Source organism: Heterodontus francisci, chromosome 2, assembly GCF_036365525.1.
Source record: "Heterodontus francisci isolate sHetFra1 chromosome 2, sHetFra1.hap1, whole genome shotgun sequence".
Classification (NCBI taxonomy): domain Eukaryota; kingdom Metazoa; phylum Chordata; class Chondrichthyes; order Heterodontiformes; family Heterodontidae; genus Heterodontus; species Heterodontus francisci.
In genome coordinates this window covers 191,490,058-191,516,581 of record NC_090372.1, presented here as the reverse complement: position 1 = coordinate 191,516,581, position 26,524 = coordinate 191,490,058, and the positions used below count along the sequence as shown (strand labels likewise).

General features: G+C 41.2%; 1 protein-coding gene across 1 annotated transcript in view; it reads right to left on the bottom strand.

Moving 5' to 3' along the window:
* Window positions 1-26,524, bottom strand: part of larp4b (La ribonucleoprotein 4B) — a 144,021-nt gene that overhangs the window by 96,397 nt on the left and 21,100 nt on the right. The window contains exon 2 of the mRNA XM_068014971.1: window positions 4,837-4,970. Within this exon, the coding sequence (XP_067871072.1) occupies window positions 4,837-4,917 (81 nt within the window). The 5' untranslated portion in view covers window positions 4,918-4,970. The remainder of the gene's footprint in view (window positions 1-4,836; window positions 4,971-26,524) is intronic.

Below are 26,524 nucleotides of genomic sequence, written 5' to 3'. Positions count from 1 at the left end.
ACTCTTCTCTTTACTAAAGCAGCAACCCATGCTTAGCAGTTAGTGCAACAACTCTGCACACTACTGAAGCTTAGAGTGCTATGAAACAAGCTTCCAACTGCAGCATGGGCTAGCCAACACCCATATACCAAAAATAGCATCTTTAAGACTGTTAAAAATTCATGTGCTACTGTCACTCAAATCTTTATAGCAGAGTTGTGTTAACTCATTCTAAAACTAACATCTACATCAAATTTCTACTTTGCGCCATCAGATTCTACAATGGAGGAGTTTTGATTTATAATAAACCTATATTCCTCATTAAGCCTGTATTCAACAACTAATTACAATCTTGAGCAAATTGCTGGATTCCAAATTTTAATATTGAAACCCTCTCTGCTGCACCTGGCCCAAATTTTGGCTTTAAAAACTGAACCAAGAATTGACACAGATTTGAAGATAACATTGGTTTGTCTAAAATGTTTAATTCTAATGTTATTGAAGCCTGTTGGTCCATTTCTCTGACTATACAAGATCAAATGAAAATATTTTTCAAGGAGCATCAAATGGAGCCCTGTATGGACAAAACTATTATGTCCAGTATGACAAAAAATTCATTTTTCAGTCTGTTTTTGATTTCAGCTTAAACCAGAATCAAAATATTGCACATGCGGGTTTTAGGGATAAAATGTTCTTTAAATACATCAAGAAAAATATGGGATAATATGTCATTACCTCAGGATACCAATAGCACAATAATAAAAGCATAAAGCACAAGCTTGTAACAGTCAAACACCCAAAGTTAACCTCAGCTGATCAGCAGCAGCATTACCAAGATGGGGCTCTGCAGCAGGAGTCAGATTTGTCCTTCATTTAAACCTCAAAAAGGTTCATGTTAACAGTGCTCAGGATTAAAGGATCAAGGTATGGTCATTCCAGGTTGTAACCAGCATAAACCAAAAGACATTAATTTGGTCCTGAACAGCAATGCCAAATAAATTAAATTCCAGGCTCAATTTTCATAAGTCCATCTACCATACTCTCAAATGGCTACATTGCCACAGCAAAATATTCAAATAAACTGCTTTCAAAGGACTGGCCAACTCCATAAATCAAATGAAGGAAAAGCACCATGTTCAGAGTCTAATAAGCACTTTACACATCTGATGCGGGGTAGGTAGCTTGCAGGAAAGAGGAAGCGTTTGGGTTAAATAATTTCCATTTGGCTTCAGGTCAGAAAAATCAAGCACAGGTACAGAGTTTCATCCTACCAAAGAGTAAAGGCCTGCTACCTGACCTGAACCAGACGGGACCAGACAAGTGTCGGGTTCAGATCAGGTCACTCTTCCGGGTCCGGCTTTAGGGCTCGGGTTGGACGCACACAGTATTAATTAGACCTGAAAGGTTGTTTGAAAGGATTAAATTGGAGCCGCTAAGTCAGTGATTGTTTGGTCACGAGTTAAACAGAAACCCATGGAGTTGTGCCACACTGTACTAGTATCTGTATTACTTAAAATAAACACAGCAATTGCCCGAAGACTCAAAATATTACCCATTACCTAGACTCCTGCTTTATAGGTTGAAATACTTGCTGCAAGTTGATCCAGTGAGCAGCGGAGATGCAGAGACTAGGAAGGTCCTGAGTGATTAATTATAAAATACAGTATTAAAATAAAATGATCACTATCAGGACTCGAGTCTACACATACAGTACTGTATGTGTGTAGACTAGAGTCCGGAGTGATAATTTTTTTTTTTATATACTGTATATTTTATAATAATTAATCACTCAGGACCTGCCTGGTCTCTGCATCTCAACTGGATCAACTTGCACCAATTATTTCAACCTATAAAGCAGGAGTCTAGGTAATGTATAATGATATTTTCTGAGCCTTCAGGCAATTGCTATGTTTATTTTAAGCAATACAGAAACTGGTACAGTGTGGCACAACCTGTCTGGGCACAACTCCATGGGTTTCTATTTAACTAGTGACCAAACAATCACTGACTTAGTGGCTCCAATTTCATCTTTTAAACAACCTCTCAAGGTCCAATTACAGTTTTTGTCACTTATCTGCACAAACTGAAAAAGTGAAAAACTGATTCGGAATCGGAAGGTAGGTAAAAAGTGAACATTCCGGTGGTCGGGCTTGGGAAAAAAAATGGAAGGACTCGGGCCGGTTCTGGCCCGGGGTCCGATGTGGTTCCATCCGGTTGGGTTTATTTTTCCTGACCTGAGCAGGCCTCTACAAGAGAACAATGCATGGCTCTACCTGATTGAGTCTTTAACATTTACCCCAGCTGTGTACATTGTTTTTAATTCATTCATGGGATGTAGGCATCACTGACCAGGCCAGCATTTATTGCCCATCCCTAATTGCCCTTGAGAAGGTGGTGGTGAGCTGCCTTCTTGAACCGCTGCAGTCCATTTGGGGTAGGTATATCCACAGTGCTGTTAGGAAGGGAGTTCCAGGATTTTGACCCAGCGACAGTGAAGAAACGGCAATATAGTTCCAAGTCAGGATGGTGTGTGACTTGGAGGGAAACTTGCAGGTGGTGGTGTTCCCATGTATTTGCTGCCCTTGTCCTTCTAGTTGGTAGAGGTCACAGGTTTGGAAGGTGCTGTCTAAGGAGATTTGGTGCATTGCTGCAGTGAGTCTTATAGATGGTACACACTGCTGCCACTGTGTGTCGGTGGTGGAGGGAGTGAATGTTTGTAGATGGGGTGCCAATCAAGCGGGCTGCTTTGTCCTGGATGGTGTCGACCTTCTTGAGTGTTGTTGGAGCTGCACCCATCCAGACAAGTGCAGAGTATTCCACCACACTCCTGACTTGTGCCTTGTAGATGGTGGACAGGTTTTGGGGAGTCAGGAGGTGAGTTACTCGCCTCAGGATTCCTAGCCTTTGACCTGCTCTTGTAACCATGTTTTTTATATGGCTACTCCATTGACTCTGGTCAATGGTAGCCCCTAGGATGTTGATAGTGGGGGATTCAGTGATGGTAATGCTGTTGAATGTCATGGGGAGATGGTTAGATTCTCTCTTGTTGGAGATGGTCATTGCCTGGCACTTGTGTGGCACGAATGTTACTTGCCACTTATCAGCCCAAGCCTGGATATTGTCCAGGTCTTGCTGCATTTCTACAGACTGCTTCAGTATCTGAGGAGTCACGAATGGTGAACATTGTGCAATCATCAGCGAACATCCCCACTTCTGACCTTATTTTGGAGGGAAGGTCATGTGGTTTATCCAGAACATATGAAACCAGGCTCAATATATTCCAAGGAAACCAATGGAGCGCATGGCTGGCTCAAATTACAAATCCTATCAACTTAGCTCAAAGGCAAAATTCTATAGTCAGATCATTTGTTCAAGCTCATTCCAAGCACTTGAACATTACCAAAGTACACATTTCAATGCAGTACTGAGGGGGTGCTGTACTGCAGTTTTTCAGGAAAGATCACACTGAAGAGCCACCAGTTTGTTCTAGGTTGGTAGAAGAGACCCCATAGCAGTGTTAAAACAGCATGGGCGTTTTCAGCGTCTTGCCTCACAAATACTATCATAACTGATCAATAGTCTTGTAGCTCAGTGCTGTTTAAGGGTAGTGTACACAAACCGGCTGCCATAATGGCCTACATTATGGCTGAACTTCAAATATGATTCCTTAGCTTTTTGTTGGGTTTGAAGCATTCCAAGCACATGAAAGTTTGTATGCAAGGACAAGACCTTACTACTAAAGGCTGTTACAATGCAAATCGAACAATCTGCTAGCATCCAGGGAACAAATAACACAAAAAAAAACTTGCATTTATGGAGTACCTTTCACAACCTGAGGAAATCCCAAAGTGCAGTACCAGTCAATGAAGTACTTCTTTGAAGTACAGTTGTTGCAATGCAAGATGCAATTCGTGCACAGCAAGCTCCCCTAAAGAGTAATGTTTTAATAACCAAATATTGCATTGGTTAAGATAAATTTTGGCCAGGAAACAAGGATACTGCCTTCCCTCCTACCCCATCCAGTTTTTTTCCCTAAATACTGCCTTAGAATTTTTTGCCTCCACCAGGTGGTGGTGGACAGGGCCTCAGTTTAATGATCCATCCAAAAGAATGTCATTTTTGTGAAAATGACCACAGCGGAATGTTTCCTGGCAAATCTGGCTTGCAATGAGTTAGAACAGATATTGCAGTTTCAGAATCTGAACTTGAATACAACAGAAACAATTGGCAGAAGGGGCTCTGGCAGTTGATAAGGACCTGACAGTTGCACTTTGGCTGGATTTAAAAACTAGGTTCTGAAGGTGAAGGGTCAAGGTTTTAACGCACTGCACCATCCAGCCTTTGCCAGACAACTTTCCAACATGGCCACCATCACAAGAGCTGCATCCCCAATAAACAGGTCTACGTCAAAAAAAAAATGCACCAATAACTATCACTAATTGGCCAAGCAAAACCTTAAGGATAACTAGCCTGAGGAATGGTCAGTCTTCTTTGATACACTATAACGGTGCAATGAATTCCTGATTATGGCATGTAACATACAAACAATATTCCTATTCACCAACAGTTATCCTCACCCACACACAGGCATCCAGCAAGTTTTGTTCAATAAAAGCACTTAAGCCCAAAGCCCAGCAAATTTTCCACTTTAGCTTTGTTTTCATTGCAATCAAGAAAATAAGTTGAAGGCTTGAGATGTAAAACTGACCCAAGAAATGCAAACACAAAGCATTGACCCGCCTTTTGTCCAGATGTTGATGGACCTGCTCTGCACTTCTTGTATATAGCGGTAATTTAGTTTCTAACAATTATGCTGATCTGAGCAATTTAATTAGCAACATGTTTCTAGCAACTTACCAGTGGGGAACTGTCTACAACTTCTTGCACTTGCTGCACCTGCGGTTCAGCCACAACTTTAGTGTCCTGGTCAGAAGTCATGAGCCGTCTGCTTTCTGGCTCCGTAGAGAGAATATTGCTCGTCAGCAAAGAATCTGTGAATCAAAATATACAGAAGAAATTGCCTCAAATTTAGATACATTTAAAATAAGATTCGCTCTTCATTTTAGCATATTTCTTTTTACATACTCATTTCTATATAAAAGCAATAGAAGAGGGACAGCACAGATTCACCATGACCTTACTAGGGACAAGGAACTGCTGGTATAAAGACTTGAGAAGTTAGGACATTTTTCAATGTAGGAGATAGCATATTGGGGTTAAAGTCTGGCTACTCGACCCGAACTCGACTAGACCCGACTGAATCGAGTTCGGGTCGCTATTCAGAGTCCAGCATTTGGGCTCGGGTTGGGCTGGACAGTGCTGCTTCCAGGAACTCACGGGATCAGGCTTACCCATGATTCCCCACAACTCCATCTGCAGGAATAGCCTGCTGCCGGAATGGATGAACGATATTCGGGTCGGGTGCAAACAAAAATTGAAGGACTCGAGCCTGGGTCAGGTTGGCTGCGGTCGGGTCGGATTTCAATTTTATACCCGAGCAGGCCTTGATTTGTGGTGACCCGATTCAAGTCAAGATTATAAAGGGTTATGGTGAGGTAGATAGTGATGGATTATTTCTACTAGTCTGCAAAATGATAATGAAGTCAAATTTAGAATATTCAGAATGAATGGAGAGATGAGGGGCAAAAAAGTGTTGCAATGTGGAATTCTCTGCCATAAATTCTTGGAGCAGAGTAAGTTATAAGGGAAGCTGATAGCACTTAAGAGGATTATAATGGTATGGTAAATGAACACGAGTGGCTAGATTATGGACAAAGATGCCAAGAGGCTTGATGGACGAAGAGAACAAATTTATACAGTGCCTTTCACAACCTCAGGATGGCCGAAAGCACTTTACAGCCAACATGTACTTTTTGAAGTGTTGTCACTATTGTAAAGTAGGAAATGCAGCAGCACACAGCAAGATTCCACGACAGCAATGAGATAAATGATGAGATAACCTATTTTAGCGATGCTAGTTGAGGGATAAATATTGATCAGGGCACCATGGAGAACCCTCCCACCCTGCTCTTTGAACAATATCATGGGATTTTTCTTTTCACATCCGAGAGCAGAAGGAGCCTCAGTTTAATTTCACAAAAAGACAGCACCTACCAAAAACAGATCCTTCCCTCAGCACTTCCCTGTGAGCCTCAGCCTAAATGCTATGTTGCAACAGTTTAGGATTCTCCAAACAGCCCCGTCACAAGCAAATGGTTAAAAGGGAACTTAATGTTGTTGGTGTGATGCTTACGCCTATCTGACAAATACCTTCACATCATAAACCCCTGTATAAGCTCCATTTTAAACTACTAATCTGTAAATTACACACTCACGGGGCAAAAGAATTGAGTACACCCATTAAATCTTCTCACTCTAATCAGTTTTAGATAAAGGTGGAGTGAACTTCAATTTTCAGACTAAAAATGTTATCAGGATCCTGCACAGCAGCCAGGAGATAAACTGTTGCAAGATTTATTTTGTAAAAAAAATAGAAGTTCCCTCTAAAGGATCCATAAGACAGAAATATATGGAGATTTAGCAGCCTCATGACTTTAAAATTTAAAGACAGGGGCATCCCAGCAAGGCCAGCATTTATTCCCATCCCTAGTTGCCATGGAGAAAAATGTCATTACATAAATTATGCAATTTAAGGAAAACAATTCCTTCACTGCAATAGTGCATTTTAAACTAATGTTTATTTCTCCCCCCACACCCAATATTTCAGCTGTTAATAGTATTGATAGTGCGATGGAATCCGTGGGGTAGCGTGTGCAAGCTGTTGTCTGAACAGTTGACTTGTCGAATGTTCTGCTAAGTGCAGTGTTAATTCCAAACCTTTTTGTGGAAAAAATGCTGTAGCCTATCTTTACTCAGTTTCACATTTATTGTAGAGTAAAAGGAGTACAAACAAGTAGTTCCTCACTCAAAAGCCTCCACCAGTCTCAGTAAGTGTCTCCTCATAAGCACTCATGACTCCAATTAACACCCTCTATCTCCATATAAACAAGATACAATTAACAGATGAACACACAGACCCTGGTTTCAAAGCTTGTTTTTTTTTTTTTTGGAGACAGACCCTAACTTAAACAGAAATTAAAGCAAGGTTTCTGTGTAAACAAACTGGCTGGAACAGATTAAAAGGCAGTCATCTAAGCTCAGATCACACGGATGGAGTGCAGGCTGGATCCAGGAGCTGGCAATAGGCAAATACAAGTTATTGCAGCTGTTTTCCGGTTACTTAAAAGTAACTGATTACCCAGACCTGGTCATACAGTGCACAGGGTTGGCACGGAAAGGCTCTGAAAGATAATACTGGTGGATCCACACCATCAGGACTGTTAGAGCTGAGGTGGCCCTAGAGAAGTGTGCAGTTTTTGTACCTGTGGAGTTCGGGAACTGCTGTCAAATGGGAAGCCGTGGCTGTATCTTTGAAGAAAGGAGCTGGAGATCTATCCGAGGAAATTCTGAACTTTGTGGCTACAATTGGTGCTTTATGCGCTAAGTGGACTACCCATTAAAATCAGAGAGATCTATCCTCATATTCCCCCTTGCATCTCTTGCCCAAAACCTTCAGTCTGTGTCCCTTAGTCCTTGTACCAGTAGTTAACAGTTTTTCCTTGTCTACCTTATCTAAACTGGTCAATCTTGTGCACTTCTATCAGATTGCCCCTCAATCTCCTTTGTTCTAAGGGAGAATAAATCCAGCTTTTCCAACCAAACCTTGTAAATAAAATCCCCCATCCCTGGAACCATTCTGGTAAATCTCCTCTGCACCCTCTCAAGGAGCTCCACATACTTTCTAAACTGTGACGACCAGAACTGGATACAAGACTCCAGTTGGGGCATAATTGGAGCTTTACAAAGGTTCAGCATTACTTCCCTGCTTTTGTACTCAATGCCTCGATTTGTAAAGCCATAGGCTTCACTAACCACTCTCAATACGTCCCGCCAAAGATAAATGCACATGCACCCCCAGGTCCCTGTTCCTGAACACTCTTTAAAACTGTGCTAAGTCTATATTGCCTCTAATTCCTTCTGCCAAAATACATCACCACATACTTGTCAGTATTAATTTCTTCAGTCTTCATTTGTTTAACCATTACTTTCCACATTAATTCTAAGGAGATTATGGGATAAAAGGGGCAGTAGCATCATGGATACAAAAGTGGCTAAGGAATACAAAACAGTTGTAGTGAATGACACTTTTCCAGCCTGGAGGGAGGTCTACAGTGGTACTCCCCAGGGTTCAGTACAAGTACCACAGTTTTGGCATAAATGAACCACCTGGTGATACAGGGCACAATTCTGAAATTTGACAATGACAAAACTTGGCAGTGCAATAAACAATGAGGAAAATAGTAATGGAGCCTTCTAGAGGACAGACAGGCTGATTAAATTCAATGCAGTAAAGTGAGAGGTTGCTAAGAGGAATGAGGAGACAACACAAGCTAAATGCTATGTTAATAGAGGTACAAGAATAGTCAGCTGCAGCAGGGGGAAGGGCTGTTTGCATTCCATCATTGTTAACTTGTCCTGCCATCTTCAAAGCAGTTAATGAAGCATATGGGATCCTAGACTTTCTAAAGGGGCATGGAGTACAAAGTCTGGAAGTTAGGCTAAACCTACATGAAACACTAGTTTAGCCCCAACTGTAGTACTGCATCCAATTGAGAGGCACACACTTTAGGAAGGACATAAAGGCTTTGGAGAGGGTATAAAAGAGATTTACTACAACAGTTCCAAGGATGAAGGATTGCAGTTACTTGGATAGACTGGGATTGTTCTCCTTAGAGAGAAGGCAAAGAGGGGATTTGACTGATGTTTAAAAGCACTATAAGGTGTATATATTCCCGTCTCTTCATTCCCCCACCCAGTCTCTTTTTTTTTTTAAATATATTTTTAAAAACTGACATTTTTCCCATCCCATTTCATGCCAAGTAAAACCTTATCTTCACCTAAATATTGCTTTCGAAGCAAGCCTTTCATCTACAGAATATTTCACTAAAGTATAGGTTAAGTTACTCAGTTTTTCCCTGGACTGTGATATCAAATCATTGATTCTGTTTATGTCCACTATTATTGCTTTTAAACAAAGGATCATGTAAAATTACCAATTCAGTCTTAATACATTTAGCCTATACTTAACACACAACAGTCCAATGCATGAAAGGACCAAATTTAGTTTGGGCGAAGGCGGGGGCGAAATCTCTCAACCAACTGAAGTTTAACCATTTATTATGCTACCAACAGACCACAGTGCCATGCTTCCTTCCATCCTACACAATGGTCAGGCAATACAAAAGTCACGTTTTTTTCAAAAAAGATATGCTCTTACCTTAGCAAGATTTTCAGGACTAGAATCATGCCACAGCATATGGCAGTACAATTCTCTCGGGAACTGGTTTTCTGCAAAGAACCAAGGCCCTCACAAATATGAACAAAAACCTATAAGACTTGGTCCTACATTTAAAGCACAAGCACTTGGATTTGGGCAGTGAAAAACAAATTGTTTTGTCTACAAGTAAATGCGTTCTGGGTGCAGGTTGAATACAGTATCTCCAATTTTGTGGCCAAGTCTTAAATCAAAGTACTGCAACTGCAGTCAGCAAGTGCAGTTCTTCACCTGAACCAAGAAGAGTCATGTTTGAGGCATGAAAGATTTAGTACTTATTATGCAAATATGAAATTTTCACCTGCAAAAGCATGTGCAGATTAGAGGCAGAAGAGGTCCTTCAAAATGAGATGAAAATTCCACCTTTTCCAAGGCAAGCCATACTTGTGAATTTCAGATAGTCCTGCTGAAAACCCACCACATAGAAATGTTCTAATCATTAGACACTGACAATACCAATTCATATTCAGAACCATTGAAATTGCAGTACTTAAGTCATTTTGCTAACAGACCAGGTGCAGTTTCCTTTAAGGGAAGGCAGAGGGGTAAATCAAGCGCGTGGTTGATTGTAGTATTGTTGGCCAGTGCTACATGCTCAATAGTCTTTCAAATTAATTACATACATCAGCATACAAGTTATAAAATCAGTAAGACATTAAGCCTCTATTCTTTCTACAGTAGCATTAAGCACTTTCATGTTCATTTGTACAACTGATCTCCAAAACTACACGCACAGATCCTCCCAAAACAATTGTTCCAAAATTGCCAGTTTTATCACTGCTAAAATATAACTTGCCCACAGGAATTTGTCACTTTACTACTTTAAGCTACTGTAACTGCACACAAATTATACACAATATTTCTTATTTCTGGCATTCAGGGTAAGATTTAGCCTTAGCTCAGCTACAGTACCATAGAACTTTATAGCACACAAGATGATTTGGTACTTCCACCCGAGCCAGGTTACAGGTACAAGCCTCACCCCAGAGGAGAGCACATAGTCTAAGATACACTCCAGTGCAGTAATTTTTTTTTTGTTATGAGATACAGCACAAACAGGCCCTTCGGCCCACCGAGTCTGTGCCGACCATCAACCACCCATTTATACTAATTCTACACTAATCCCATATTCCTACCACATCCCCACCTGTCCCTATATTTCCCTACCACCTACCTATACTCGGGGCAATTTATAATGGCCAATTTACCTACCAACCTGCAAGTCTTTTGGAGGAAACCGGAGCACCCGGAGAAAACCCACGCAGACACAGGAAGAACTTGCAAACTCCACACAGGCAGTACCCAGAACTGAACCTGGGTCGCTGGAGCTGTGAGGCTGCGGTGCTAACCACTGCGCCGCCATTCTACAGAGAGAGGGGTACCACCTTTTGGTGGAAACGTTAAGCCAGCACCCCCATCTGCCTTCTGAGGTGGACATAATAAATCCCATGACGCCAGGAAGACCAGTGGCCAATATTTCTCTCTCAACCAGCCATTAAAATAGACTATCTGGTCACTTGCCTCATGTGTGACCTTGTGCCTACACTTTGTAAATATTTATTTGGCTGCCAAGTGCTATAGGACCTCCTAACATCAGAAAAAGCAAAATTTATTTTAACAGCCCAAGTAGCTTGATAAACACCCTTGATTTTTCTAGAATGTGAATGTTGAAGCTAGGAATTTCAATTGAAGCCATAACCTCTGATAACAATGAATAAATAAATATGATACTGGCATAAACTTTGCTGTCAGGGACTCCATATCCAACAGGTCAAGCCTCCAAAATGCATTCAACAGTTCCACTACTAATATCAAACAAACTACAAAACAGACTGCTGAATGCAACGGCAAGATTAAGAAAGAAGTTTCCCTCTTAAGGGGAGTAAGATGCAGTTCTTGAACCTGTGTGCAGGACTGATAATGTTGCTAGAAACCTTTGGAGTGCGATTACCTCAACACCATCCCGTGGATATTTCAATAGCTTTGTTGAGCACATGGAGACCAAAGCTCTCAACCATACCCATGAAAAAGGAGAGATTAAAACAGTAAACTGCAATCCCATTTTTAGATCAGATCAGTCATTGGAAGTAATTTTATTAATCACATTGAAGTACAACTAACAGAAAATTCAGGGCAGCCAACATCTGCAGAGACAATGCTTCAAACCCTTTGTCAATGAGAACAGTATTTAATAATAGAACAAAGGGAAGGGGAAGAGAAACAGACAAGACAAATAGAACAAACAAATGCTGGAAATACTCAACCGGTCTGGCAGCATCTGTGGAGAGAGAAGCAGAGTTGCCAGACCTGATTATTTCCAGCTTTTTAGTGTTTATTTCATATTTCCAACATTTGCAGTATTTTGCTTTTATTAAGACAAATAGAATGATTGCTGAAGTGCTTAATGGGAAACCAGAGAGTTAAATGACAAAGTGATATAAACGTAGGACAATAGGAGGCATAAGAAATTAAAGATATACACAAAACAGAATACTGCAATAGCAGCACTGGCAGAAATAGCAGGAAAAACCAGTACAGCACAGGTGGACAGTGTTCCTACACTGCCATATTGAATTGGTTGTAAAGCACTTTGGGATATCCCAAAGGTCATGAAAGGCTTTATACAAGAGCTAAGGAGTGGGAAAAGTTGACAGTGTACATCATCTTGCCAGCAGTTAGCTGAGAGCGGGCTTAATACAAAAGAATGATAATGTTCTTGGAGTTTCATTGGAACTGTAAGCCAGAGCCAAAAAGATCAGTGATTCAGGGAATTGAAACGGCAAGCATAGAAGAGCTCATAGGTTGGATTGGCATACAGAATGGAGTGTGTTACAAATTCCGGAACTCCCTCCCTAACAGCACTGTGGGTGCCAAGTCCCTTCAGGATCTTATACATTTCAATAAAGATCACCTCTCATCTTCTAAACTCCAATGAATACAAACCCAACCCCTCCAACCATCCCTCATAAGATAACCCTTTTATCCCAAGAATCAGTTGAGTGAGCCTTCTCTGAACTGCTTCCAGTGCAATTATATCCTTTAAAAAGTGAAGAGCCCAAAACTGTACACAATACTCTAGATGTGGTCTTACCAATGTCATGTACAACTGGAGCAAAACACCTCTATGTTCCATTCCACTTGCAATAAACAACTTTGCATTTGCCTTCTTAATCACTTGCTGTACCTGCATACTGCCTTTTGCGAAAATAAAAGATACTGCAGGTGCTGGAACTGTGAAATAAAAACAAAGTGCTGGAAAAAGTCACAGGTCTGGCAGCATCTGTGTAGAGAGAAGCAGAGTTAACATTTCAGGTCAGTGACCTTTCATCAGAACTGGCAACGGTTACACATGTTATAGGTTTTAAACAAGGGCAGAGGGGGAGAGGCAGAGGGGGAGAGGCAGAGGGGGAGAGGCAGAGGGGGAGAGGCAGAGGGGGAGAGGCAGAGGGGGAGAGGCAGAGGGGGAGAGGCAGAGGGGGAGGGAGTGAGTGCAAAAGGGAAGGTGAGATCGGACAGGGGGCCGGAGAGATTAACCGACAAGCTCTTGGGACAAAGGCAAAGAGTGTGTTAATGGTGTGAAGACAGACAAAGCATTAGTGCAGTGGGAGCATTAAAGAATAATAGGCAGCCCTAGCCAAAAGCAAAACATGAAAAAAAAAGTAGGCAGGCACCTGGTTAAAAAAGGAACAAAAAAAATAATAAAAAGGGCCAGTCGTGCTCTGAAATTATTGAACTCCATGTTCAGTCCAGTAGGCTGTAGCGTGCCTACTCGGAAAAAGGTAGTGTTGTTCATCAAGCTTGCATTTATGATGTTCACTGGAACACTGCAGTAGGCCCAGGACAGATGTGGACATGAGAGCAGGGGGTGCTGTTGAAATGGCAAGCGACCGGAAGCTTGGGGTCCTGTTTTCGGACTGAGCAGAGGTGTTCCGCAAAGCAGTCACCCAATCTGCATTTGGTCTCCCCTGTATTTGCTGCTCACAATGTGGTCTCCTCTGCTTCTCTCTTCACAGAAGCTGCCAGACTTGCTGAGTTTTTCCAGTATTTTCTGTTTTTAGTACCAAAATTTTGCATTTCTTGTACTAGGACACCCAGATCCCTCTGCATCCCAGAGTTCTGCAATCTCTCCATTCAAATATGTTGCTTTTCTATTTTTCCAGTCAAAGTGGAAAAGTTCACACTTTCCCACATTATACTCAATCGGCCAAATCTTTGCCCACTCACATAACTTATCTATATCCTTTTGCAGACTCATGTCCTCTTCACATCTTAATCTCCTACCTATCTTTGTGTCATCAGCAAATGTAGCAACCATACCATACTGTCCCTTCATCCAAGTCATTGATGTAGACTGTAAATAGTTGAGGCCCCAAGCACTGCTCCCTGTGGCACTCCATTATTTTGGGTTGCTAACCCAAAACTGACCCATTTAAGGCTACTGTTTCCTGTTAGGTAACATTTTCTATCCATCCTAATATGTTACCCCCTATATTATTTTGTTTAGCAACCTTCGATGCAACACATCAAATGCCTTCTGGAAATCCAAGTACACCACATCCACAGGTTCCCCTTCATCCACGTTGCTCATTAATTTATTAGAGTTCTTTGAGGAAGTAAACACTATTTCCCCTTCACAAAACCATGCTGACTCTGCCCGATTGCATTGAGATTTTCTAAATGACCAGCTATAGATTCCAGCATTTTCCCCATGACCGATGTTAAGCTAACTGGCCTGCAGTTTCCTGTTTTGTCTTCCTACTTCCTTGAACAGCGGAGTTACATTTGCTATCTTCCAATCTAATGGGACCTTTCCAGAATCTAGGAAACTTTCAAAATTTAAACTAATGCATCCACTATCTCAGCAACCACCTTTTTTAAAGACACTAGGATGAAGTCCATCAGGACCTGGGAACTTGTTCGCTTTCATTTCTAATAATTTTCTCAGTACCCTTTCCCTGGTGATGGTAATTGTCTTAAGTTCCTCCCTCCCTTTCAACTGTTGATTCACAATTAGTTCTGGGATGTTATTTGTATCCACTACAGTGAAGACAGATGCAAAAAAAAAAAAAATACTTTTCAATTACTCCACCATTTCCTTCCTTTCCACTAATTCCCCAGGCACACCCACTGGAGGACCAAAACTCAACTTACAATACCTGCAGAAACTCTTACTATCCATTTTAATATTTTTAGCTAGCTTTCTCTCGTACTCCAATTTCTCTCTCATTATTCTTTTAGCTATTCTTTGCTTTTTTTAAAAATATATTCTGTCTAATCTTCTAACCTACGACTTCACCGAATTGTGCGTTTTTTCTTTCAATTTGATACTATCTAACTTCTTTCGTTGGCCACAGATGGTACGTCCTTCCCCTAGAGTCTTTCTTGCTCACTGGAATGTGTACCTTTGCTGAGCGTTTATGAAAGATCTCTTTAAATGTCTGCCACCAATTCTAATTCTCTAATGACCTATCACTTAACCCAATTTCCCCGTTCACTTTAGCCAGCTGTCCTCAAACCCTCACTACTAGCCTTATTTAATTTTAAAACACTAGTCTTGGATCCACTCTCCTCACCAAACTGAACGCAAAATTCAAGCATGTGATCACTGCTACTTCGGGGTAGCTTTACTAGGAGGTCATTAATTAACCCTGCCTCGTTACACATTACCAGATCTAGAGTTGCCTCTCTGGTTGGCTCTAGAATGTGCTGCTCTAAGAAACTGTCCATGAACTCATCTTCCAGTCTACCTTTGCCAATCTGATTAGTCGACTCTGCAGATGAAAATCACCCATGATTATTGCTGTATCTTTCTCATAAGCCCCCATTATTTCTTCCTGCATACCACATCCTACAGTATGGTTACTGTTAGGGGGCCTATAAACTTCCTATCTTTACTATTTTGTATCTCTACCCAAACTGATTCTGCATCTTGATTTTTAGAATTAATGTCACCTCTGCATTGTACAGTCATCCTTAATAACCGAGCTACCCCTCCACCTTTTCCTAGTTTCCTGTCCTTCCAAAATGTTACGTACCATTGAATATTCAGGTCCCAGCCTTGGTCATCTTGCAGCCATGTCTCTTGGCTATCATGCATATTTATTTCCATTTGAGCTATTAATTCATTTCCTTTGTTACGAATGCTACGTGCAAACAAAGCTTTTAGTTTGGTCTTTTATTACTTATGCAACCTCTAGCCGTAGCTGCTTACACGCTAATTTTGTACTTTTCCCTTCCTGCCACGCTCTGATTATTTCCCTTATTACTACTTTACTCTCTTGCCTTGTCCTCGCTAATTTATCATATCTTCTCTCACTTGATCCCTCTCTCCCACTATTTAGTTTAAAGCCCTCTCTACTGCCCTGGTTACATGACTCACCAGAACACTGGTCCCAGCACGGTTCAGGTGAAGTTCATCCCAGTGGTGCAGCTCCCACTTTCCCCAATACTGTGCCAGTGCCCCATGAATCGAAACCTAATTCTCCCACACCAATCTTTGAACCACATATTTAACTCTGACCTTATTTACTCCACTCTAATTTGTTTATGGCTCAGTTAACAATCCAGAGATTACCTTTGAGGTTCTGCTTTTTAAAATTTAGCCCCTAGATGCTCATACTCTATGCAGAACCTCTTGTCTAGTCCTACTTGTGTCGTTGGTACCCACATGGACCATGACAACTGGATCTTCACCCTCCCACTGCAAGCTCCTCACTGGCCCAGACATGTCCCGAACCCTAGCAGGTAACCTGGGCAGGTAACACAGCCTTCTGGACTCTTGGCCACAGAGAACTGTGTCCATCCCCCTACCTATATAGTCCCCTATGATTACATTCCTATTTACTCCCCACTCTTGAATGGTTTTCTGTACCATGGTGTCACGCCAGTTTGCTCATCCACCCTGCAGCCCCCACACTCATCCATGCAAGCTTAAAGAACCTCAAACCTGTTGGATAATTGCAACGGCTGAGGCTCCTCCACTTCTGCCTTCTCGATCCCCTTACCTGCCTCAGCTGCAGCCACACTCTCCTGTCCCAGACCAAGCCAAAATCAGAAGACCCTATCCGATGGGTTGAGACGGCCTTCTGGAACAAAGTGCCCAGGTAACTTCCCTCTACCTCATGCAGACGTGGTTGCTGTGAATCACACTGGTGCCCATGAGCTCCCACGTAATGCAGCTGCAACACCATCTGCCCTGTCATCCTTGTGTTTTAAGTAACTAATTAAATTAATGCCTCTCCTCATCAACACTTACTGCTCTAATTTAAAACTTGGTAAATACAATAAACCCTAACACTTTTTAAAAAAGTAGACTCGCCAGCTTACCTCCCTTCTGCTTGCCAGTCTTAATTAGGTAACTACATAAATGTTAATTTTACGTTTTTCTAATCTCCCAGTTATTAACACACACACACACAAACAGCAGTGTACTAACATAGCTACTTGCAAATACTTCCAAACAGCAAATACTCAATCATGTTGCAGCTTTCCTGGGATGCCACCACTAGATTTTTTTTTTCCAAACTCAGTCAGTGCACGCCAACTCCTGAAAAAGATGCTCCCATGCAGGTCCAACTGCTCTCCTCTTCCAAAGAAATAGGCTGAATGTACACTTTGGTGCAGTTACCCCAATTTGTAGAATGTGCTGGAAGTATACCCTCTTCCCTTAAGCACTGGATTTTTCTCCACATATTAACTTCACACTTTTTAACAATCTCCCAAAAGACAGAAGTACAAAAAAAAGACTTTCTTGGAAGTATTACAATGCAAAGTCTAAACACCGAAGAATTGGTTTAAATAGAGGAAACCCCAGTCATGGTTGCTTGCACAGTTGAACTGAGTAGAATGCCCCAATAGCCACTTGCAGAGCTCTCATCATTCCTAATTTACATAATGGATGGAAACAATTTTACAGGTTGGCTAAAGTCACAGGATATGAAACTAGGGAAAGAGTTGAGATACGATGCAATAAAGCAGCTACAGGACAAGCCTGACAAAATTTGCTATTAAGAACCAGGGCAGATGAAATCCAGTATATTTAAGGGAATTCAAAGACAAATTAATAAAGGGAACATAATAAATGGTGTACGAGGAGAAAGACTGGAAGATCAGGAAGTGAATTCAACACTTGCCATGCCCAGACACCATGGAGCAACCATTAGGTAACATAGCTCTTTATTCTGTCTGCTAATCAGTAGAGTATAACTGAGGGAATTATGCTGAAGTTTAGTCTTCAGACAAAGTTGCAACTTGCAGGGAGGGAGTCATCAAAAAGACGGCACTTTCAACAGTGCAGCAATTTGATGTACTAGCCTAGATTAAATGCTCAAGTCACAGATGGAAGCTCAAATCCACTACCTTCTTGTGCAAAGATGTTCACAGTACCAATGAGCTAAGCTTTCTTTGCAGTCCTTTTCCCAAAGAGCTGTACAGAAAAGGACTACGAAAGAAATGTAGGCTCAGTGGTAGCACAGCTCCTCAAGTTAGAAGACTAAAAGAAATGGGACTGACTGGATAGCTGTGGACAGCCAGCATGGACTCGATGGGCTCAATGGCCTTCTCCGTGCTGTAAATGATGATGATTCTATACAAGCTATCCAAATTCTCCAGCCTGTGAGAAAAGAAATACATTTATGTATTCTTATGTCTCAAACATCCTAAAACATTAATACTAAAGAGTTAATTGCAAACATTACAGAAAATCTGCACCATTACTTAAAATTCCCTTTATGCGTTCATGAGATATGGGCATTGTTGACAAGGCCAGAATTTATTACCCATCCCCAATTGCCCTTGAAGCTGATGGTGAGCTGCCTTCTTGAACTGCTGCAGTCCTTGAGATGTAGGTACACTCACAGCGCTGTTAGGGAGTTCCAAAACTTTGACCCAGTGACAGTGAAGGAAAGGCGATATAGTTCCAAGTCAGGATGGTTTGTGGCTTGGAGAACTTGCAGGTGGTGGCATTCCCATGCATCTGCTGCCCTTGTCCAGGTGGTAAAGGTAACAGGTTTAGAAGGTGCTGTCTAAACATGATCAAAAACTGCATCTAGGGGCAGATTATACATTACTCCATTTAATTCCAACAATGGCTCTACAAAATTAAACACTTCATTTGAAGAGATTTAAATCAATGGTTTATTACCCACTTTTCCTCCTCCAAAACATACAACCCAGTTTCATGGCAATGACAACTAGCATTTATATAGCTCCTTTAACTTGATTCAAAGTTAGTGCAGCAAGCAAAAAGGGTTTATCGATATTAGTCATTAAATACTAAAAAATTTAGGGGATACAACTTTGTTCCCAATGATGCTCCACAAGCAGTTAATTTCTTAAAACCACTTATCCTTGTGACTTTGAATTACAAAATACTGATTCGAAGGCATAAATTAATATATTAATTAAGTTCAAAGTGTCATAGCCCCGTAGCTTTCTTTTTTTCAGAATATGCAGTTTGCCTTTAAGGCTTGCAAGGGATTAGTATTGCTTTGAGAACCAGCAAGCCTCAGGAGTTATAAGAAGGTGCATTTTCGTTGCCTTAGAAACAGTAATTTGGAGACTGCGATTCAAAGGGTGCATTCTCGTTACCATAGAAACAGCCACTGGGAGCAAGTCTCATGCGATACATTTGTTACAATTCAGTTTTGAACGGAACAGTCGAAGACAGTTTGTTATAACAGAACAGAGCACACTGCTGTGTTTAGCACACCTGAAAAAGAGCTCTCAACCATTTAAACTGAAGGAAAAGGATTTTAGATTTTTTTTTAGAGATACAGCACTGGAACAGGCCCTTCGGCCCACCGAGTCTGTGCCGAACATTTACCACCCATTTATACTAATCCTACACTAATCCCATATTCCTACCACATCCTCACCTGTCCCTATATTTCCCTACCACCTACCTATACTAGGGGCAATTTATAATGGCCAATTTACCTACCAACCCGCAAGTCTTTTGGCTGTGGGAGGAAACCGGAGCACCCGGAGGAAACCCACGCAGACACAGGGAGAACTTGCAAACTCCACACAGGCAGTACCCACAATTGAACCCGGGTCGCTGGAGCTGTGAGGCTGCGGTGCTAACCACTGCGCCGCCCTAACATTTTATTCTGCTAAATTATCTCAAAATTCTAAAAAGTCAAGCAAAAACAGATCTCTGGTAATTTAAACTGAAGGGAAGTTAGACTGAATCTTTTATCCCTCAAAAACGCTAAAAATCAGCTCTATTCCATTGATAGTATTTGATAGTCCTTAATTGTTGAAATCCACTAGAGAAGGAAAGCAACATTGTGAGGACTTCAAGCAACATTGGACTGTAAATTTGCAAGGACTCTAGCTGTTTCTATTTTAAATGTTTATATCTTCACAGTGTTTAAGAATAGAGATTTTTTTTTAAAAAGTTAATTTGTTGATTGAAAGACGCCTGGTTTGGTTAGCCTCATTCCGGAGTTAATAGATGATACAATTTGGCTGGGTCTTTTAATTTGGCAAGTTTTAAATAATGTTAGTTCAATCCCATCGCTCCACAGATTGCCTATCAGTGAGTCTCTCCCGCCACAATTAGAATTGTATATTTGGATTGGGGCTTTGACAGGAGCAGTCGGTCGTAACAAAAGCCTAATCCACTAATAGGTAGGCAAGAAAAATCCCTCCTAGTTTGGTTTATGCATGCATGTTCTCTATTGGTAAAATAAACTTACTCACACATCCACATTATCCATTCCTTGCAGTATTTTAAAACCTAATTATGTCCTACTGGTCTTTTCTCCAATTAAAATAGGTTCATGTTCTGAAAGTCTGTATTATCCTCATCTCTTACCATCACCCCTACAATGCAACACACCCCTATTGACTGCAGTTTCATGATATTCAGCAAAAATAATCTGCAGATGGAATCTCCCGTCTGTGGATGGCCAATTAACTAGGAACCCTTTTCCACTTTGCTAATGGCCGGTTTGCTGTTCCAATGTGAAAATCATGCATTTACTGCGAAAATGCATCTGCCAATGCTTAGTTTATCACCTTAAATTGATCCAGGTTTTTCCTGAAGAATGTCTTCTTTAATTACCATTTAGCTACAAAGCTTTATGCTTTCATGCATGACCAAATACCTGCATATGAGTGGCAGATCACCATTTACTACTCCAGTTTTGTCATGAAAAGGCAATAATCAAATATCGCCAACTGATCTTCCTGCTTATTTCATTCATGAGCCTCAACATTGATCATAGCCTTGTATGTTGAAACTGTGATTTGGGAAAACATCAATTATATCCTCCAATTGTAACCTGTTGTTTCTACTTCCATGCTGTTCTTTAACCATTTCAGCATGGCTCAGCTGGCAGTACTCACGAGTCAAAAAGCAATAGGCTCAGGCGAAATGAAGACAAATTAAGTTAATATGGAGTTCAATTTTCACATTCAGTTGTGTTCTGGTGAAGGTCACAGACCTTCAAACATTAAATGAGAAGTCTTGTTTGAAGTTTCAATTTCCAGTTCTTCACTCCCACCCAGCCCATGGCATATTTAATCATACAGGACCCTACACCACTTCATAGGTTACCCCACTGTACTATTAAGCTGCAATAACCTAGTTGAAAAAGAAAAAACGAGTCTGGTCAAAGTGATACCATTCTTTGCACAAGTTATTCGTTTAAAAAAGTGGCTATGTTTCAAAGCTGCTCCATAATTGCATTTTTTAATTAGAAAAACACTAGCCCATTAAAAGAGCACTGAAGTTGAGAAAGCTAAATTAGCTCCTAGCACTCCAATCATTTTTCAGTGGTCTAAAATGAAAGTGAAAAAAAATGAGAAGGCAACAATAGCTCTGACTAAAACAAGAAATGCTGGAATCACTCAGCAGGTCTGGCAGCATCTGTGGAAAGAGAAGCAGAGTTAACGTTTCGGGTCAGTGACCCTTCTTCGGAACTGACAAATATTAGAAAAGTCACAGATTATAAGCAAGTGAGGTGGGGGTGGGGCAAGAGATAACAAAGGAGAAGGTGCAGATTGGACCAGGCCACATAGCTGACCAAAAGGTCACGGAGCAAAGGCAAACAATATGTTAATGGTGTGTTGAAAGACAAAGCATTAGTACAGATTAGGTGTAAATACACTGACTATTGAACAGCAGCAAGTGCAAACCTGAAAAAAAGTGGGTAAGCAAACTGAACAAACTAAGATGAAATGAAATAAATGCAAAAAAAAGATTGTAAAAAATGTAAAAAAAAAAAGGAAAAAATAACTAAAAATGAAAGTAAAATGGGGGGCTGTCATGCTCTGAAATTATTGAACTCAATGTTCAGTCCGGCAGGCTGAAGTGTGCCTAATCGGTAGATGAGATGCTGTTCCTCGAGCTTGCGTTGATGTTCACTGGAACACTGCAGCAATCCCAGGACAGAGATGTGAGCATGAGAGCAGGGGGGAGTGTTGAAATGGCAAGCAACCGGAAGCTCAGGGTCCTGCTTGCGGACTGAGCGGAGATGTTCCGCAAAGCGGTCACCCAGTCTGCGCTTGGTCTCCCCAATGTAGAGGAGACCACACTGTGAGCAGCGAATACAGTATACTACGTTGAAAGAAGTACAAGTAAATCGCTGCTTCACCTGAAAGGAGTGTTTTGGGCCTGGGATAGTGACTACTCAGATTATGTGGAACAGCTACTGCATTTAAAAGGCACTTGCATTGTAGTTTGTACCGGTGCTGAGCTCAGTTAAATCTGCAGTTAACATTTCCAATAATTGATGGGTGTATTAGCTATGACAAAAAAAATCCTAATTCTTGCCTCCCCCCACATACATCTTACTTTCCAAGCAAATACTCATCACCTTTTTGATCACAATTGACTGCACCTGTGGGATTCTGGGGCAGTCCATTCCACTCACAGTAAGAGTAGTTTACAAATCGAGAATTTTAATAAAAAGGGGCCAGTGTGTGAATGCTGCTCTATATTTAGAGCCAATGTAATTTTCAGGTACCCTTTACTGCTACTATAAATATTTATCTAATTACTTCAAATGTTTCAATTACCAGCTCCAATAGCTACTTATGGCAATAAAGTCAATATTCTAAAATCATAAGTGGTCATTCAGCCCATCTCGTCTCTGCCAGCTGACAAGTAGCCACCCAGCCTAATCCCACTTTCCAGCTCTTAGACCATAGCCCTGTAGTTATGGGACTTCAAGTGCATATCTAAGTACTTGTTAAAATGTTGAGGGTTTCTGCCTTCTCCACTCCTTCAGGCAGAGAGCTCCAAATCTATCAGTGAAATAATTTCCCTTCAAATCCCCTCTCAACCTCTCACCCTAAATCTATGCCCCCTCATTATGGAGGCCTCAACCAAGGGGAATAAGACCTTCTTATCCATTCAATCTAGACCCCTCAATTTATGCACTTTAATTAGGTCGCCCCCTCAGCCTCGTCTGTTCCAAAGAAAACCTGAGACTATCCAATCTTTCAACTAAAATTCTCCAGTCCAGGCAACATCTTTATAAATCAACTCGGTACCCTAAAGTGCAATCTTTCCTATATTGCAGTGACCAGAACTGCATGCAGTACTCCAGATGTGGCCTAACTAGTGTTTTATACAGTTCCAGCATAACCTTCTAACTCTAACATTCAATGCCTCAGCTAATAAAGGACAAGTATCCTGTGTGCCACCTTACCTACCTGTCCTGCCACCTGCAGGGATCTGTGGTAATGCACTCAGATCCCTCTCTTCAACACTTCAGTATCCTAGCATTTATTCTGCATTACCTTGCCTTGTTAGTCTTCCCCAAATATTACCTCACTTCCCCAGATTGCATTTCATTTGCCACTGTTCCACACATCTGTGTCGGCCATGGATATCCTCACACAGTCTTTCTCCCCCTACATTCAGGTCCAAATCATTGATACATACTACAAAAGGCAAAGAACCTTGTAGAACCCCACTGGAAACATCTGTCCAGTCACAAGCAGCCATTGACCATTACCCTTAGCTTCCTGCCACTGAACCAATTTTGGATCCAACTTGCCACTTTGCCTTGGATCTCATTTTATTTTATTGACCAGTCTGCCACGTGGGACCTTATCAAAAGCCTTACTAAAATCCATTGATACATCAAATGCACTTTCCATGCAGAAAAACTCAATGGTCAGTAGAAATATATCCTCCTTCATCCGAACAAACTGTTTACTATTAAACCGTTCCTTAACTTAGACTGCACTGAATGCAGTTTACTTAAAACTCAACTAGATATTCACATCCTTGCTACTAGCCTAGTGAAGCCATGATGCACTTCTTTTATAGCTCCAATATTCTTTGAATGGGGTGCTCAAAATTTCCAAGTATCCCATCTGTGGCCTAACCAATTAGTTTCTTTGAGTATAGAAGCAAGGAAGAAATCGATCACTGTCCCTACACATAAAAACCAGAAAGTACTGATGATGTCTTTTTCACTTTCAAACAGATTTGCACAGCAGCACTCATATCTTAATTCCTATTCTGAGAATTTTGTTCCATTCACCACTTAAAATTTACTAGTGCACAGAACTACATTAAATTAAGTCCTCCCTTAGTGACATCCTTGACCATTTTCTGGCTTTTTGCAAACCAAGTATGTACATGAGGAAGAGTACTGTTTCAGCACATCCCTGGGAATGTTATTTGCCAGTCTGGAAACATCCACCAGAGTCCTCTCAATTACCTATCCTTCAGTTATCTCTGCCCATGCCAACACTTCACTTCAATCTCGAGATATTACACAGTCCTCTGAAAAAGGATTTTTGAAAGTCCAAATGTAATTCTTCTGCTGAATTCTCATTCCATGCACACTAAGTCATTTCCACAAGGAATTCAATTAAATTGGTCAAGTACCAGAAGTTTATCTTTTTAATAATGTTATACACAGTAAAGATGACCTGGTTAACAGAATAAAAGCATGGAATCATCCTACCTAGTGTATCTTGACACAACCACCCTTCCACTTGTGCATCAGCACACCTACAGAGCAGTCTTTTAAATCAATTAAAAATGTTTCAAGTATTTTTGAAATATTGACTATTATGTTACGGTTAGGTGAGGGGTCAAAGGGCTTCCCTTTTTACCCTCTCCTTGTTTTGACCACAACAGGTTTAATTTTTTCTTAAAGTGGATGTAATGCCCAATTCAGTAGGTATTTGATTACTTACTTGCCATGATCATATGAATCAAATCGGACAGGTTTTCTTGAGTTTAACAAAGGAAGAGGTCAACTTCATTGTACTTAAACTACACTACAACTTAAGCCACCCACACGTAGGCTAGAGTGGGGAAAGGTAGATTAGTCAAGTTAGAATCCATAGAAAAAGGGGATATATAGTCTGTTGAGTTTAGTGATTCGGCTGGCTTCGAGCTGAACCCTGTGGTGCTGAGGCTTTTAGTTTGAAGAGGTAGACGGCTGATTCAATGGGTCTCTTGGCAAGTGTGATGTGGATGAGGGTGGGGGCAAACGAGGAAGAGAACGAGAGAGTGAGTGCGAGCGCAAGAGAATCCGCACTTGGGTCTGCTCGTCAGAGTCCAGATGTTTCTCAGCCTGTTTGCAGAGAAATATCAGCTTAAAACAACGATGGGGAAGGGGCTCGTCACATGACACTCACCCAGTGACTATTATTTCATGGGATGTGGATGTCACTGGCAAGGCCAGCATTTGTTGCCCACCCCTAATTGTCCTTGGCAACTGAATGGCTTGCTTGGCCATTTCAGACGACAGTTAAGAGTCAACCACATTGCTGTGGGTCTGGAGTCACATGTAGGCCAGACCAAGTAGAGACAGCAGATTTCCTTCCCTAAAAAGGACATTAGTGAACCAGATGGGTTTTTATGACATTCGATGATAGTAATAGCACCATGAAACAGAGACTAGCTTTCAATTCCAGAGAATGTTAATTGAATTTAAATCCACCAACTGCTGTGGTAGGATTTGAACCAGCTTCCCAAAGACATTACCCCAGGCCTCTGGATTATTAGTCTAGTGACACTACCACTACACCACTGTCTCCCCTTCACAAGGATGTTAGTTAGCAGCGTATATCTACTTGCAACTAAAACAGCCCATGCCTGGAGACTTCTCTCACAACCAGGGTCCCATTGTTCAGATAATAGTCTTGGTGCTTTGTTCATGGGAACAGGCAGTACCCTTAAAACTCCCAGCTCTTGGTTCTTGCTGGGATGGGGCAGACACTGTCTCCAACTTCACAGGCCTTGCAATGTAGGATACAATGTTGCAAATTGGGTGGCCATCTTAATCTGCTAGCAAAGTCACCTTTTATCTGTTTCTTTTTAAATTCAATATAAATTCAGGTCTCCAGGGGGTGTATTAAAAAATTCATTCAACATGTTGACATGACAATTAAAGTTAGTGCTTTTAATACAAGAGCCGGACTCAAGTTAAGAAAAAAAGCAATTTAAAAAGTTAGCTTACGAGGTTTCCAAATAAAAGCTCTGCTTGATCAAGTCACAGAAACCAGAAGTACCCCAAGACTGAAATGCAGCTTTCAAATTTCTGTACAGCATTTAATTTGTACACAACTGATTTTGGTTAACATAGGACTAATGCATTGCCTGCCACAAACCTCTACACAAAAAACAGATTTTAGTGTCCAGAGTATACTGTGAATGAAGAAAAAAATACAAGTAGACTGCCTCAGCTGCCCCTCAGCGGTACTCAATCATGCCGTCAGTTTCCACGTGTTTGCTGACGATACCCATCTTTACCTTTCCTCTACCTCTCTTGCTCCCTCCCAGCTCAATGCTGACTGCTTGTCTGACATCCAGTACTATATTAGCAATTTCGTCTAACTTAATACGGAGAAGACAGAAGAATCGCCGCCTGCCCCATCACAAGTTTTCTTCACCATTGACTCCATCCACTCCCTGGCAACGCTGAAGCTGAGACTTTTTGCAACCTTCATGTTATTAAACCCAGAGATGAGCTTCCAAACTAAAGCATTTCACCTCTTTCCTACTTTAAAAGACGCTTAAAACCTACTTCTTTGTAGAAACGTTTAGTTACCTGGCCTAATATCTCCTTATGCAGCTGCCATTTTGTTCTATAATACTCAAAAAACACCTTGGATGTTTGATTATGTTAAAGGTCCTAAACAAATGCAAGTTGTGGCCAATGTTAACTACAA